Genomic DNA, 15,266 nt, shown 5'->3' on the forward strand with positions numbered 1-15,266 from the left:
CCATATCTGCTCGGCACTGTTAGCTACTGTACAATAGGTTATATCTCGGACCGACCCATATCTGCTCGGCACTGTTAGCTACTGTACAATAGGTTATATCTCGGACCGACCCATATCAGCCCGGCACTGTTAGCTACTTTACAATAGGTTATATCTCGGATCGACACATATCTGCTCGGCACTGTTAGCTACTGTACAATAGTTTATATCTCGGACCGACCCATATCTGCTCAGCGCTGTTAGCTACTGTACAATAGGTTATATTGCGGACCGATCTGCTCGGCACTGTTAGCTACTGTACAATAGGGATATCGCGGACCGAACCATAGCTGCTCGGCACTGTTAGCTACTGTACAATAGGGATATCGCGGACCGAACCATAGCTGCTCGGCACTGTTAGCTACTGTACAATAGGTTATAGTGCGGACCGACCCATATCTGCTCGGCACTGTTAGCTACTGTACAATAGGTTATATCTCGGACCGACCCATATCTGCTCGGCACGGTTACCTACTTTACAATAGGTTATATCTCAGATCGACCCATATCTGCTCGGCACTGTTAGCTACTGTAAAATAGGTATATTGCGGACCGAACCATATCTGCTCGGCACTGTTAGCTACTGTACAATAGATTATATCGCGGACCGACCCATATCTGCTCCGCACTGTTAGCTACTGTACAATAGGTTATAGTGCGGACCGACCCATATCTGCTCGGCACTGTTAGCGACTGTACAATAGGTTATATCGCGAACCAACCCATATCTGCTCGGCACTGTTAGCTACTGTACAATAGGTTATATATCGAACCGACCCATATCTGCTCGGCACTGTTAGCAACTGTACAATAGGTTATATCGCGGACCGACCCATATCTGCTCGGCACTGTTAGCTACTGTACAATAGATTATATCGCGGACCGACCCATATCTGCTCGATACTGTAAGCTACTGTACAATAGGTTATAGTGCGGACCGACCCATATCTGCTCGGCACTGTTAGCTACTGTAAAATAGGTTATATATCGGACCGACCCATATCTGCTCGGCACTGTTAGCTACTGTACAATAGGTTATATCGCGGACCGAACCATATCTGCTCGGCAATGTTAGCTTCTGTACAATAGGTTATATCTCGGACCGACCCATATCTGCTCGGCACTGTTAGCTACTGTACAATAGGTTATATCGCGGACCGACCCATATCTGCTCGGCACTGTTAGCTACTGTACAATAGGTTATATCTCGGACCGACCCATATCTGCTCGGCACTGTTAGCTACTGTACAATAGGTTATATCGCGGACCGACCCATATCTGCTCGGCACTGTTAGCTACTGTACAATAGGTTATATCGCGGACCGACCCATATCTGCTCGGCACTGTTAGCTACTGTACAATAGGTTATATCTCGGACCGACCCATATCTGCTCGGCACTGTTAGCTACTGTACAATAGGTTATATCGCGGACCGACCCATATCTGCTCGGCACTGTTAGCTACTGTACAATAGGTTATATCTCGGACCGACCCATATCTGCTCGGCACTGTTAGCTACTGTACAATAGGTTATATCGCGGACCGACCCATATCTGCTCGGCACTGTTAGCTACTGTACAATAGGTTATATCTCGGACCGACCCATATCTGCTCGGCACTGTTAGCTACTGTACAATAGGTTATATCGCGGACCGACCCATATCTGCTCGGCACTGTTAGCTACTGTACAATAGGTTATATCTCGGACCGACCCATATCTGCTCGGCACTGTTAGCTACTGTACAATAGGTTATATCGCGGACCGACCCATATCTGCTCGGCACTGTTAGCTACTGTACAATAGGTTATATCTCGGACCGACCCATATCTGCTCGGCACTGTTAGCTACTGTACAATAGGTTATATCGCGGACCGACCCATATCTGCTCGGCACTGTTAGCTACTGTACAATAGGTTATATCTCGGACCGACCCATATCTGCTCGGCACTGTTAGCTACTGTACAATAGGTTATATCGCGGACCGACCCATATCTGCTCGGCACTGTTAGCTACTGTACAATAGGTTATATCTCGGACCGACCCATATCTGCTCGGCACTGTTAGCTACTGTACAATAGGTTATATCGCGGACCGACCCATATCTGCTCGGCACTGTTAGCTACTGTACAATAGGTTATATTGCGGACCGACCCATATCTGCTCGGCACTGTTAGCTACTGTACAATAGGTTATATCTCGGACCGACCCATATCTGCTCGGCACTGTTAGCTACTGTACAATAGGTTATATCGCGGACCGACCCATATCTGCTCGGCACTGTTAGCTACTGTACAATAGGTTATATCTCGGACCGACCCATATCTGCTCGGCACTGTTAGCTACTGTACAATAGGTTATATCGCGGACCGACCCATATCTGCTCGGCACTGTTAGCTACTGTACAATAGGTTATATCTCGGACCGACCCATATCTGCTCGGCACTGTTAGCTACTGTACAATAGGTTATATCGCGGACCGACCCATATCTGCTCGGCACTGTTAGCTACTGTACAATAGGTTATATCTCGGACCGACCCATATCTGCTCGGCACTGTTAGCTACTGTACAATAGGTATATCGCGGACCGAACCATATCTGCTCGGCACTGTTAGCTACTGTACAATAGGTATATCGCGGACCGACCCATATCTGCTCAGCACTGTTAGCTACTGTACAATAGGTTATAGTGCGGACCGACCCATATCTGCTCGGCACTGTTACCTACTTTACAATAGGTTATATCTCGGACCGACCCATATCTGCTCGGCACTGTTAGCTACTGTACAATAGGTTATATCACGGACCGACCCATATCTGCTTGGCACTGTTAGCTACTGTATAATAGGTATATCGCGGACCGAACCATATCTGCTCGGCACTGTTAGCTATTGTACAATAGGTATATCGCGGACCGACCCATATTTGCTCAGCACTATTAGCTACTGTACAATAGGTTATAGTGCGGACCGACCCATATCTGCTCGGCACTGTTAGCTACTGTACAATAGGTTATATCTCGGACCGACCCATATCTGCTCGGCACGCGCCATACTCGCTTTATTTACGGTTCGACATAGTTGCGCCTCATTAACACTCGATTTGTGTTATTGCTTATGATTTTGGTCGGATGGCGCAGTGATTAGCGCGCTTGCCTTTCAGCAAGGTGGCCGGGGTTTGATTCCCCGATCGGACGTGAATTGGTATGGGGTCACTTGTCCGACCACGTGAATTTTATCTGGGTACTCCATTTTCCTCCCACATTAGACCCCCGCAATCTATCATACATTGTAAGTTGAAATAACTTGTTTCATAATTTTTGTAAAATAATATGTATTTTAATAATTTTGATGTTGAACTTGAATATTTACAACGGGTAGTGTAAGATAAAAAAAAGTAATCTTACGACCATTTACTTATTCTATCCCGTATCAACCCTCCATCAATATCAGCACTCGGGCTCCTGGCTCCTCGGGCTGATATAGAGGTCTCCAGATGATACGGAGTAGGATAAATGCTTCCTCTAAATACTAAAAGCGGAGAAATCGGGCAATTTTACCGCGATGTTTCCGTAGGCTTGAGCGCATTGACGTATATTCGTTATTTGACGTGTGGGTTTTTATATATCTAGTAGATCTTCATGTAATATTCTGAAGTTTAAATTAGATCATTGAAAAGTACCTGTAGTCTGTAAATTGACCTAGAGATCCGAGCTGATATCATTGCGCGTTAGACGCGTTGGGATATAGATATACGACTTACCCAGCTCATCATCATCATTATTTTTTGAACAACGTCGATTGTCTACTGTCGCTCTCTGTCATAACAACTGTCGATCCGTATCTCAGTCACCGTCTCCGCTTCAGTTAGTATTGGTCTCGTAGCTGGCGGGACACAACCGTAGCATCACTATATATCAACACCCACGGGATTCAGGGGGAATAACTCATTGGTAATGGCAGATAGGTCCCAGACCTCTGTCTCTCCGGGACATAAGATCTCTATCTAATCCGACAACACATTAAACCCCTGGACTTAGAGACTTTTATCAAATATAACACAATGTAGCCACAGGAGGTAGAGTCTACCCTAATCCAGCCACAGCAGCCACGTAAGCCTATCTGCACGGTTTTGGCTTTATGAATGGCATTAGAATGTGAAATTGATTGCCAGTGACAATTGTGACGGATTAGCGATATATCGGTCGTATAATACAGCCATATACAGCTCCGGTGATGCTCTAGTTCAAAGCTCCTTCGCCGAAATCAATTATTGTCCGAACACCTGATGGTCCTTATAACGTCTCCGCAGTGTACATAGACAAACCATGCCGGCGGCGCTACTGTTCAGCAGCTGTATCATGATTGCTCCCTCTGTTCCCGCGCATGTGTTGCTTCTCGATCTCAACATACCGTAGGGTTGTGTATTGGATGCAAGATGGGGCGGAGTCATGCTCACTGACTGACAATCCAAGTATCGACTGCTGTAATAGGCACAGATATATAGAAAAATCGCACCATGTTATGCCATCAAAGACTGAGTTGTTGGGGAGGCTACCGTTGTTGGGGAGGATGAGCCTGACGGTATGTTGGCTGTTTATAACATTGTGTTCCTGCCTTTTTACATAGCAGTAATCGGTACAATTATAATTAGTGTTTTCGTGTTCCTGAAATCACTGTTGGAACCCAAAGAGGTTTTACCTAAACTTTATTACAAGGAATCTACACTAGCTACACATATATTACGGAAATGCTCTCTTGCAACGAGGATGTTTTCCGTGGATTTACCTTTAAGGAATCGTCATATTCAGACGTTGTTGCCATGGCTACTGCCCCATGCGAGTGTCCAGTTTGATCGAGAGTACTTACTTCTCAAGGACAAAGGTGTGGTAGCCCTTGACTGGGTCAGTAACATTCATGTGCAGAAACGAAAACGGAGGACCGTTATGGTCGTTATCCCGGGTATCACCGGATGTGCGGCGAGTGTGTCGAAGATTTGTCAGGCGGCGGCCAAGCGTGGCTTCCAGACTGTCGTTTTTAACCGCAGAGGACACGGCGGCACTGTTCTTACGACACCCAAATTCCAGAGTTACGGAGATCCGTCCGATTTACGGCAAGTCGTGAAGTATATACACGGCCGGTTTCCGAAGGCACTTATCACCATGGTATCGTATGGGACCGGATGTGAGGTATTGCTATCCTATCTTGGCGAGTTTGGATCCTCAGCTCACATATGTGGTGGTGTATGTGTGTCACCTTCATTTGACATTTCGGAACGAAGTACACAAAAGATAAGTGGAATATACGATCTATTTTTGTTATTATATTTAAAGAAAATTTTATGGCAGCATGCCAAAGCACTTTTAAAAGTAGTGGACGTCCAGAAAGCATTGAAGACTTGGTCTTTAACCGAGTATGACCAGTGTGTGTTCTGTAAGTTATACGGTTACAGCACTATAGAGGAATTCTGGGAAAGAAACAACCCTCTAAGAGATGTTGATGACATATCCATACCCTTAATGTTCGTCAGTAGTCTTGACGACCCTGTGTACAAAAACAACAACATTCCATATGACCTATTCAAGTTCTATCCTAACTTCCTGATGGTGGCCATGGAGAGGGGAGGCCATTGCGGATTCCTAGAAAACCTAAGGTCTTTATCCTGGGCCGACAGGTTAACTTTGGATTATCTTGACGCCATTTTGGAATTTACGACAAAGGGTTTTACGATAGATTATCATAAAAGTCCTGCAAGATCTACAATATGACACTTTAGAAGATCATTATATATTTATATAGTTTTTCCAATACTTTGCAATTTCCACCATTTTTGCTCAAACGAGAGTGTGTTGAAAAGAATGAATGTGTCTGTCTATACGTCTTCGTGTGCACGAGTCTGTCTGATTGAGCTATATGTGATGTCGGTCGTCTGTCCTGTCAATATTAAACGCTTATATATTTGTTCGTCTGATACTTCGACATAGTCCGTCTGTTCGGTTGTTTTAATCAATATGATATAAGCAGGTAGGTAGCAAGATATATTCGCCTACGCTCTTTTTTTTTTACCTTTGTATCTGAAAAAAAAAGTCAATTAACAAATAAATATTTAATGACTTCAACTCTGCCATCCCTATCACCTTGTGCAAAATACTGCGTTACACTATTAATACAAAAATGACTTTCGAGCCACACTAGCTAAGCATATACTGGTACACTGAACGCCCCCTATATTTGTCGCATGGTAGTGTTACAAAGCTCCGAGGAATAACTCTGTATGGGTGACGATATTTACCATGGACGTGTACACATTTCAATTGGTCCCGTGACGGTCTCTACCGGCGCTACATAATAGCTCTAGTGGGCGGTTGTTAACGGTGACAGTTTGGCTTACATTAGGCTGAAGTTTTTTATTGTCACATCAAAGATATAGAAATAACTACATTTGTTTTGAGTTGATGTTATGGATGATACCTATACTGTAAATTGCTTCATTTTGCAAGTATTTATTTTCATGACTTTCGTAAGCTATTCAAGGGAATTTGCGATTAATGGTCCTGGCGGATTACAAATATATACCTGTATATATTGTTATGTAAGTGATATATAAGTTATATTGTTATATAATGATATACATACGTCAATATTGAGCGGATGATTCGGTTATAAGACCTGGACGGAAGTAATGAAGGATTCGTTTGTTTTGGACGGAAGTTATCAGTGATTCGTTGTATTTGTTTTGGACGGAAATTATCAGTGATTCGTTGTATTTGTTTTGGATGGAAGTTATCAGTGGTTCGATGCATTTGTTTTGGACGGAAGTTATTAATGGATTTTTTTGTTTTTCTTGAGAATGTCTTTGATTCGTTGTATTTGGTATGAACGGTTAGGTGTATATGTTTTGGACGGAAGTTGCCAATGTTTCGTAGCAATTGTTTTTGACAGAAGTTATCAGTAGTTGAGTAAAAAGTTGCTTGCATTTCCTGACAGAGGTTAACAATGCTTGGCTGTATTTATTTCGACCGGAAGTTATAAATGGTTTTAATGTTTTGGGCGAATGTTGACAGTGGTGGTATGTAAAGTTTGTATTTGGTGGGTTTGTTCAATCATACATATATGGTTATACACCAATACAATTGATTGTATCAGGCAGGTTTGATTACAAATGTAATATAGCTTCGGACGATAACGACTATTTTGACTTGAATGTCGTACCGTAGAATCTATATAATAAGAGAAAGGAAGTTAGGAGGGGGATCAAACGGGGGTTCTGAGATGTGATTATCATTTCATAAAGTATACTTACAAAGAAAAGTATGTTATCGAAAATGCTCATCAGATCTATTTGTGCCAAGGAATTCTTATAAACCATTTTTTGTGTGTTATATATCCAATATCTCTCTATATATATACAATGTATATAAGGTGTTAATTCCAGTGATATTATAAATATTGAAATGGTATCTTCCTCTTGCCGTGAGATTGTGGATTGTCCCAGCAAAACGTGTAAAATCCGTATGTGATGGCTGTACAATCTGTATGTGATGGCTGTAAAATATGTATGTGATGGCTGTAAAATTTGTACGTGATGGCTGTAAAATCTGTACGTGATGGCTGTACAATCTGTATGTGATGGCTGTAAAATATGTATGTGATGGCTGTAAAATTTTGTACGTATTGGCTGTAAAATATGATGGCTGTAAAATATGTACGTGATGGCTGTAAAGCATTACGTGATGGCTGTAAAATCTGTATGTGATGGCTGTATAATCTGTACGTGATGGCTGTAAATTCTGTACGTGATGGTTGTAAAATATGTACGTGATTGCTATAAAGCATTACGTGATGGCTGTAAAATCTGTACGTAATGGCTGTAAAATCTGTATGTGATGGCTGTTAAATCTGTATGTGATGGGTGTAACTTATGAATGTATGGTAGAACAGTGAATGAATGACTGAAATAATGTGATGTGTGATATTCATATCCATTTTAAAATATCGTTATTAAAATTGTTGATAAAAATACCAGAAATTGAATAGAATTGAATTGTTCTTTATTATCATATTACATTTTTTCATACGACAATAGGACTACTTTTTCAAAATCTGGTCACCATATTGAGCGTTCCTGGGTGTTTGTTACATGCGTCATAACACAATTCGACGTCCTGATTGGCCGTAATGACTTTGATTGGATAAGTTGAAATAACTTGTTTCATAATTGTTGTAAAATAATATATATTTTAATAATTTTGATGCTGAACTTGAGTATTTACAACGTGAAGTATAAGATAAAAATAATAATCTTACGACCATTTCCTTATTCTATCCCGTATCAACCCTCCATCAATATCAGCCCTCGGGCTCCTGGCTCCTCGGACTGATACAGAGGTCTCCGGTTGATGCTTCCTCTAAATACTTAAAGCGGAGAAATCGGGCAATTTTACCGCGATGTTGCCGTAGGCTTGAGCGCATTGACGTACATTCGTTATTTGACGTGTGGGTTTTTATATCTAGTAGATCTTCATGTAGTATTCTGAAGTATATATTAGATCATTGAAAAGCATATGTAGTCTGTAAATTGACCTAGAGATCCGAGCTGATATCATTGCGCGTTAGACGGGTTGGGATATAGATATACGACTTACCCAGCTCATCATCATCAATATTTATTGGACAACGTCGATTGTCTACTGTCGCTCTCTGTCATAACAACTGTCGATCCGTATCTCCGCCACCGTCTCCGCTTCAGTTAGAATTGGTCCCACAGTTGGCGGGACGCAAAAGTAGCATCAATATATATCAACACCCACGGGATTCAGGGGGAATAACTCATAGGTAATGGCAGATATAGGTCCTTGACCTCTGTGATATTGAATTGAGGTATTCTTTATTATCATATTACATTTTTTTTCATACGACAATAGGACTACTTTTTCATAATCTGGTCACCATATTGAGCGTTACTGCGTGTTTTTTGCATGCGTCATAACACAATTCGACGTCCTGATTGGCCGTAATGACTTTGATTGGATTGTAACGGTGAGATGCCTGGCGATACTTGACAGTATAATTAACTTCGAAGCAGACATCATGGCGGTGAAAGTATACTTACACCCGGAGACGGAAACGGATCGTCCGGATGTGATTACTGTAGCGAGTAAAACACGTTTAAAGCCGTGAGCATCTATCATTGATCATTTACGCTATTGTTTATGATGAATCATTTTTTTAAATCAATAGACTTGCTAAATAAAAAATGTTTTTAATTTTCAATCTTTTAGAGACATTTTTAAATCGGGTTTTCAATTTAAATCATTCTCAAAACAAATAACATCATTTGTATTAATGTTATATCGCCATGACAAAAGACAAACACGTGCATTGTTTGTATCCATTTAATTATAAAATGCACTATACAATTTATCAAATGGAGCGTCTACTTTTTAAAACGCTGATATATGACAACCTTGTAATCTAACAACACATGATTTGCAATACAATGTCAATAATGACATTTTACAGCCTTCAGATCGTCCATGCAAAGTTAATTACACCTGTACATCATACATCGAATGATATGGATTTTTGTGAAGCCGAAGTTAAAATTGCACATGCGAACTGAAGATTAGCAGCTGCCATAGCACTGTTGGTTTAAATAATATATTGTGTCACTAATTGCAATGGTAAATACCCGTGAATGTCACTTATCTTGTGTAAAATCCAAAGTTTATACAATTTTCGGATTAATGAAACGGAACGAATGAGTTTTTTGAAAGACGTTTTTTTTTTTCAAATGTACATATTAAAAAAAAGAGCAAAGTCATTATAATTAATTGGGATTGGAACAAAACAAGCTGAAAGCTACACTTTAATTCCAATTTCGTCTTCTCTTGTTTCAATAACATAAATATCATTGTCATATATGCAGACGTCAAGAAGTGTAAAATAAAAACCTATTAAAACTATCGAAATCCCTAGAACAATATGTATAGGACTGTCTCCATATACACGTATAGCATACCCCTACAATTTAAAATATGTTGCAACAGAATACAACCTTAGGCGTTCAGACGAAACGTATTAACGCATCATCTCAAATAAAGGGGCCAAACACGGCCTTTTGGGGGTACCAATCCTCTCCTTCAGTAAAGAAAGTTGCATTTACCTTACATATACTCTGCGTTCTAGTTTTACAATAAAACCAACACTTATTGAAATGTTTTGTTCAAGGGAATTCGCTGCACGCAAGAGAAAACCCAGAAATCAAGGAGATCGGGTAAAAAAACAACCTTATCGGTACCAAATTTTTCTTTTTGTGACCAACGTTCCACGGCATTCTAGTTTTACAACGAACTACTAGGAGGTTTTGTCCAATGAAGTTTTCATACACATATTTCCTGTAGTTTTGCATTGTTTTGTCCATTAAACGCGGAACATAATCTGCATCATCACTACTGACCGCAATAAGCTAATAAACGTTAGCACATTGGTACGAGTGTATGATGTCTATCATCTGACTTTATTACCAATTAGCTCGCTTAGATAGCTGTTGCTGTGGGTAGTGTAAAGTACAAACAAGCTGGCTACTACAAATTGTATAACACGACACAGGTAAAAAAAAAAGACCACACAAGACCACACAGGTAATGATTTGTATCACTGCTGACGTGAACGTATATCTTTAAAGATGTAAAATACGTATCTTCTTTTCAAAAGAGTTATTTTATTATAAACATTTTTTTATCAATGGTAATTTGGACTTGTATTGATTCCGAACACGATAGTAATTCCATTCTTATTAACAGTGTATTTGATGGCACTATGCCTGTATTGTCCTTGTTGAAGGGGAACAAGCTTCTTTGTTTCCCCAAGATTAAGAGAGCACGAGGGCATAGCCCGAGGGAAACATGATTAATCGAAGGGAAACAAAGAATCGTATTTCCCTTCGACAAGGTCAATACATATTATATCACAAACAATTATACAACAGTAAATGTTTTATTTTCCCGTCATGTGATCAGTATAATCCAATCAGAAATACTGTGATGTAGATGAGGCATAACAATGTCAAATGTAATCATATTATTTTGCCTATGAATGGCAGTAAGTTACCTTTCGCAATGTGAACACGCTACATATAACAATTGATATCACATCAGGTCAATGATGAAAAACAAAGATTGCCGTACGTTCTGTGTATGTGTTAGGATTGATTTAATGGTGAAGTGCATTAGATGGTGAACTGGGTTGATTTTCACAAAACTTCAATTTGTTCTGTGTCACAGAAATATGTCCATCTTTTCCTCCTCCTGGATGACAATTTCATAATTTTTGTAGAAATTCTGTTGTCATCGGCACGAAGAGGCTTGCACATTCATGTAAGCCGTACACAATGGTTTTGTTGTTTTGTATATGCCTAAGTCCACCCCATGTACCCTCGAGTGACTATATCGGACGTATACCGACCAATGGATAAACAATACCCACAGGCCTTGTTTTGCTCTTTACTGATGACACTGTGTTCCTTCGTGCCCCATATGCTACTCCCGTACATAAGAACTGGTTCCACAAAGGATTTAAACAGCTTAGTGTATACCGAATACGTCATCCCATTGGATATGAATTTACTCCTAAAGCGCGACTTGCTGATTTAGAAATTTCAATAACAGCCTTTTTTTGGAGTTAGATTTTCATCTAGCCTTGCTCCGAGATATTTATAACTATCAGAATACTCCAGCACTGATCCAGACAGTTCAAACTGAAATCCTGACTTCCTGATTGAAGGAGGTCGGAAATGCACTATCTTAGTTTTTTCCTTGTTTACCTTTAATTCCCATTTTTGACACCAAGCATCCACAATGGTGAGTAGGTGTTGCAATTTTTCCTCAAACGACGCGATGATAGCGATATCGTCAGCGTATAAAAGTATACTTAAAATAATGCCATTCACGGATAGCCAACATTCTGCAGCATTAATCTGTTGAAAAAATATGTATTTTTATATGGAAACCATGATCACTTGATGATAGGAATCCACTTTATTACAGAATAACATGGACAAAACAGTTGGTGATAAACTGCAGCCCTTTTTGACCCCGGAAGTGATGTCAGACCACGGGGTGAAATCATTGTTTACTTTGACTGTATACATGCTGTGTTTTCATATAAGGATTTTAAAGCACATAAGAACTTTTTTCCAATGCCTAAGTAACTACTTTATCCCATTGTTTTTGTAGATCTTCGTTGTACATAGTTTTTTGTAGATCCTCGGACCAGTCTGGTTTGTACATAGTTTTTTTAGATCCTCGGACCAGTCTGGTTTGTACATAGTTTTTGTAGAACCTCGGACCAGTATGGTTTGTACACAGTTTTTGTAGATCCTCGGACCAGTATGGTTTGTACCTAGTTTTTGTAGATCCTCGGACCAGTATGGTTTGTACCTAGTTTTTGTAGATCCTCGGACCAGTATGGTCTGTACATAGTTTTTGTAGATCCTCTGACCAGTATGGTTTGTACATAGATTTTGTAGATCCTCGGACCAGGATGGTTTGTACATAGTTTTTGTAGATCCTCGGACCAGGATGGTTTGTACATAGTTTTTGTAGATCCTCGGACCAGGATGGTTTGTACATAGTTTTTGTAGATCCTCGGACCAGCATTTTTTGTACATAGTTTTTGTAGATCCTCGGACCAGCATTTTTTGTACATAGTTTTTGTAGATCCTCGGACCAGAATGGTTTGTACATTGTTTGCCGTCGTTAGTTTGTTTGCTCCACGACCCCGACATTTTACACGTTATACATGCTGTGTTTTCATATAAGGATTTTAAAGCACATAAGAAATTATTTCCAATGCCTAAGTAACTACTTTATCCCATTGTTTTTGTAGATCTTCGTTGTACATAGTTTTTTGTAGATCCTCGGACCAGTCTGGTTTGTACAGAGTTTTTGTAGATCCTCTGACCAGTATGGTTTGTCCATAGTTTTTGTAGATCCTCGGACCAGTCTGGGTTGTACAAAGTTTTTGTAGATCCTCGGACCAGTATGGTTTGTACATAGTTTTTGTAGATCCTCGGACCAGTATGGTTTGTACATTGTTTGCCGTCGTTAGTTTGTTTGCTCCACGACCCCGACATTTTACACGTGGTCGTTTGTTATCCATTTCTATATGAATCAGTGTTTCAAAGTCATCGTACGCTTGTTGCACGTTGTCGGTTACTTGTATGGAATGTTCGATCCGATTAATGGCATCACGCACCAGCTCACGTATATTTTCATTTCGTGGGAAGTCTTTACAAATATTCCCTAGTTATAACACAGGGGTGGACTCCTGGTACGGTCGACCTGATCAGAACCGATATTCACCTCGGTCTCGACTTATTGTTTAGATCATGTTCGTAAATCGTTAATAGATCTTTCAAAGTTAATGATTGTACCTGTTTTAAACACAAAGGTAGTATCTCTAAAAAGATCAGACAATGGACTTAGTACAAATGAAGATTAATGAAATTAATGAAATTAGTACAACACATACAATTTTTTTTTTTCAATTAAGATATATATGTATATTTAAATACCAATCGTGATATAAAATCGAAAATGAATCATCATGTCGATAAAAGGTACGTGTTACGTGTACATTATTTCATTTATCATCAAGTCTACATTCCCCGGCTGTCGCAGTGAAGATTGAAATGATAATACGCTTATGTCACCTCATGTACAAATGTGTGAACTACAGTGACGTGTGTAGATACACATCCTATATTTTTAAGGACCATATTCTTTATAGATAAATCCTTTGTTGATAAATTTCAAATTCAAAATACGTGTATTTGATTTAGGTTTTATGTTTTTCAATAAATGCATGTAAATAAATAGATGAGATTCACGGTGTTATAAATACAACTGCACCTGTATAACGCCATGTAATATCAAATTGTATTATTATGTTATTGGACGCTGTTTTACGACCTTATGTTTTAGCACTGAAATGTAAGCATAAAGATTTAATCAGTATTTATGTGAACGAAACAGCCCTGACGCAGCTTTAGATGTCTGTGATACGTGTTTTAAATCCGGATTTACGATCCGCCAAGCTGTTCTACAATTAGGTCGAACCAGCAGTGGAGAACTGATAAACCAATATCTATGACATAAACATTTCCATAACTTTGACATAAAACGAACTTCTAATAAAGTGGAACAGCAATAACGACCGAGACTAGTTTTTACGTGCACACGATTCTCTGAAAAACGAATAACATCGCTTCACTTGTTTTAAGTGTTACATATAGTAGTCGAAACGCTACCCGGCATTGGTTTTACTCGGCACATTGACTCGAAATATAAAACACTTTATAATTGTAGAGTTCAAATGAAATACTGAACAAGGTAAATATAGAGTTTACCTGTATGTACCATATAGAAGTGTTCACAGTGTAGGGTTGAAATAAAATATTGCAGAAACTAACAATATAGACAAAACGACAATGGTGAGGTGGAGGGTTTTACGTACTTGGCAATGCCGACTGCAATGAACAAGCCTAAGTCTCCCACTGAGGTTAATGGTATATATCACGGTACTAAGGGAATCAAACGCGAACGGACCCTGACATTTACATCTGTAACAAAAGGCGATCGGCCAATGAGAAGCATCCGTATTTATAGAATGTGTTATGTATTGATCCAAGGAGAAAGACAAGGGCTATATTTGGTATTGTTCTCTTTTCCTTTTTTTCTGGATATATTTTTTTTCTTCCCGCGAAAGTTTCCAGAGCCGTACGGTAGTAACATGTACCCTACCCTTTACTTTGTATTTATTATGAAGTCAGCATGCAGCCGTCGATGTCTTTGAAACCAGTCTTGAACCTCAATATCGTCATTTCAATGGGGAATAACTATGCGCCTTTTTTTAACCGACCCGTATTAATGTACACAACTGTTGTTGGTCCCGGAAATGATGCAGCGCGGCTCCAGAGGTTAGAGACGGCAAAGAATACGACTTCCAGAAGCCTTGTTTGAGATGCACTCTGAAATACAAAACGGAAGTGTTTCTGAAACCTTTTGCTAAATGGTGAGTTTGGGTTCCGAGTAACAAAATACTAGTAAGGAAGAAAAAATATGAAACTTCCCTGATAGCCTAACCTCAAATTAAGATGTACTGACACTATCTTCTTCTTGAATAAAACTGTCTTTAACTTATTCATCCCAGAACTTACAGTAAGGTA

General features: G+C 39.7%; 1 protein-coding gene across 1 annotated transcript; it reads left to right on the plus strand.

Moving 5' to 3' along the window:
• The first annotated feature begins 4,580 nt into the window (after positions 1-4,580).
• Positions 4,581-8,057, plus strand: LOC110457844 (protein ABHD15-like). The gene has a single exon (XM_021509286.1). The coding sequence runs from the start codon at positions 4,624-4,626 to the stop codon at positions 5,803-5,805; it is 1,182 nt and encodes a 393-aa protein (XP_021364961.1). The 5' UTR covers positions 4,581-4,623; the 3' UTR covers positions 5,806-8,057.
• Positions 8,058-15,266: the final 7,209 nt, after the last annotated feature.

This window comes from Mizuhopecten yessoensis, unplaced genomic scaffold (genome assembly GCF_002113885.1).
Source record: "Mizuhopecten yessoensis strain PY_sf001 unplaced genomic scaffold, ASM211388v2 scaffold9331, whole genome shotgun sequence".
In the NCBI taxonomy this organism is placed as follows: domain Eukaryota; kingdom Metazoa; phylum Mollusca; class Bivalvia; order Pectinida; family Pectinidae; genus Mizuhopecten; species Mizuhopecten yessoensis.

What these genes read in the sequence shown, in the direction of transcription:
- LOC110457844 (XM_021509286.1), top strand. Translation starts at nt 4,624, where the DNA reads ATGTTGGCTGTTTATAACATTGTGTTCCTGCCTTTTTACATAGCAGTA.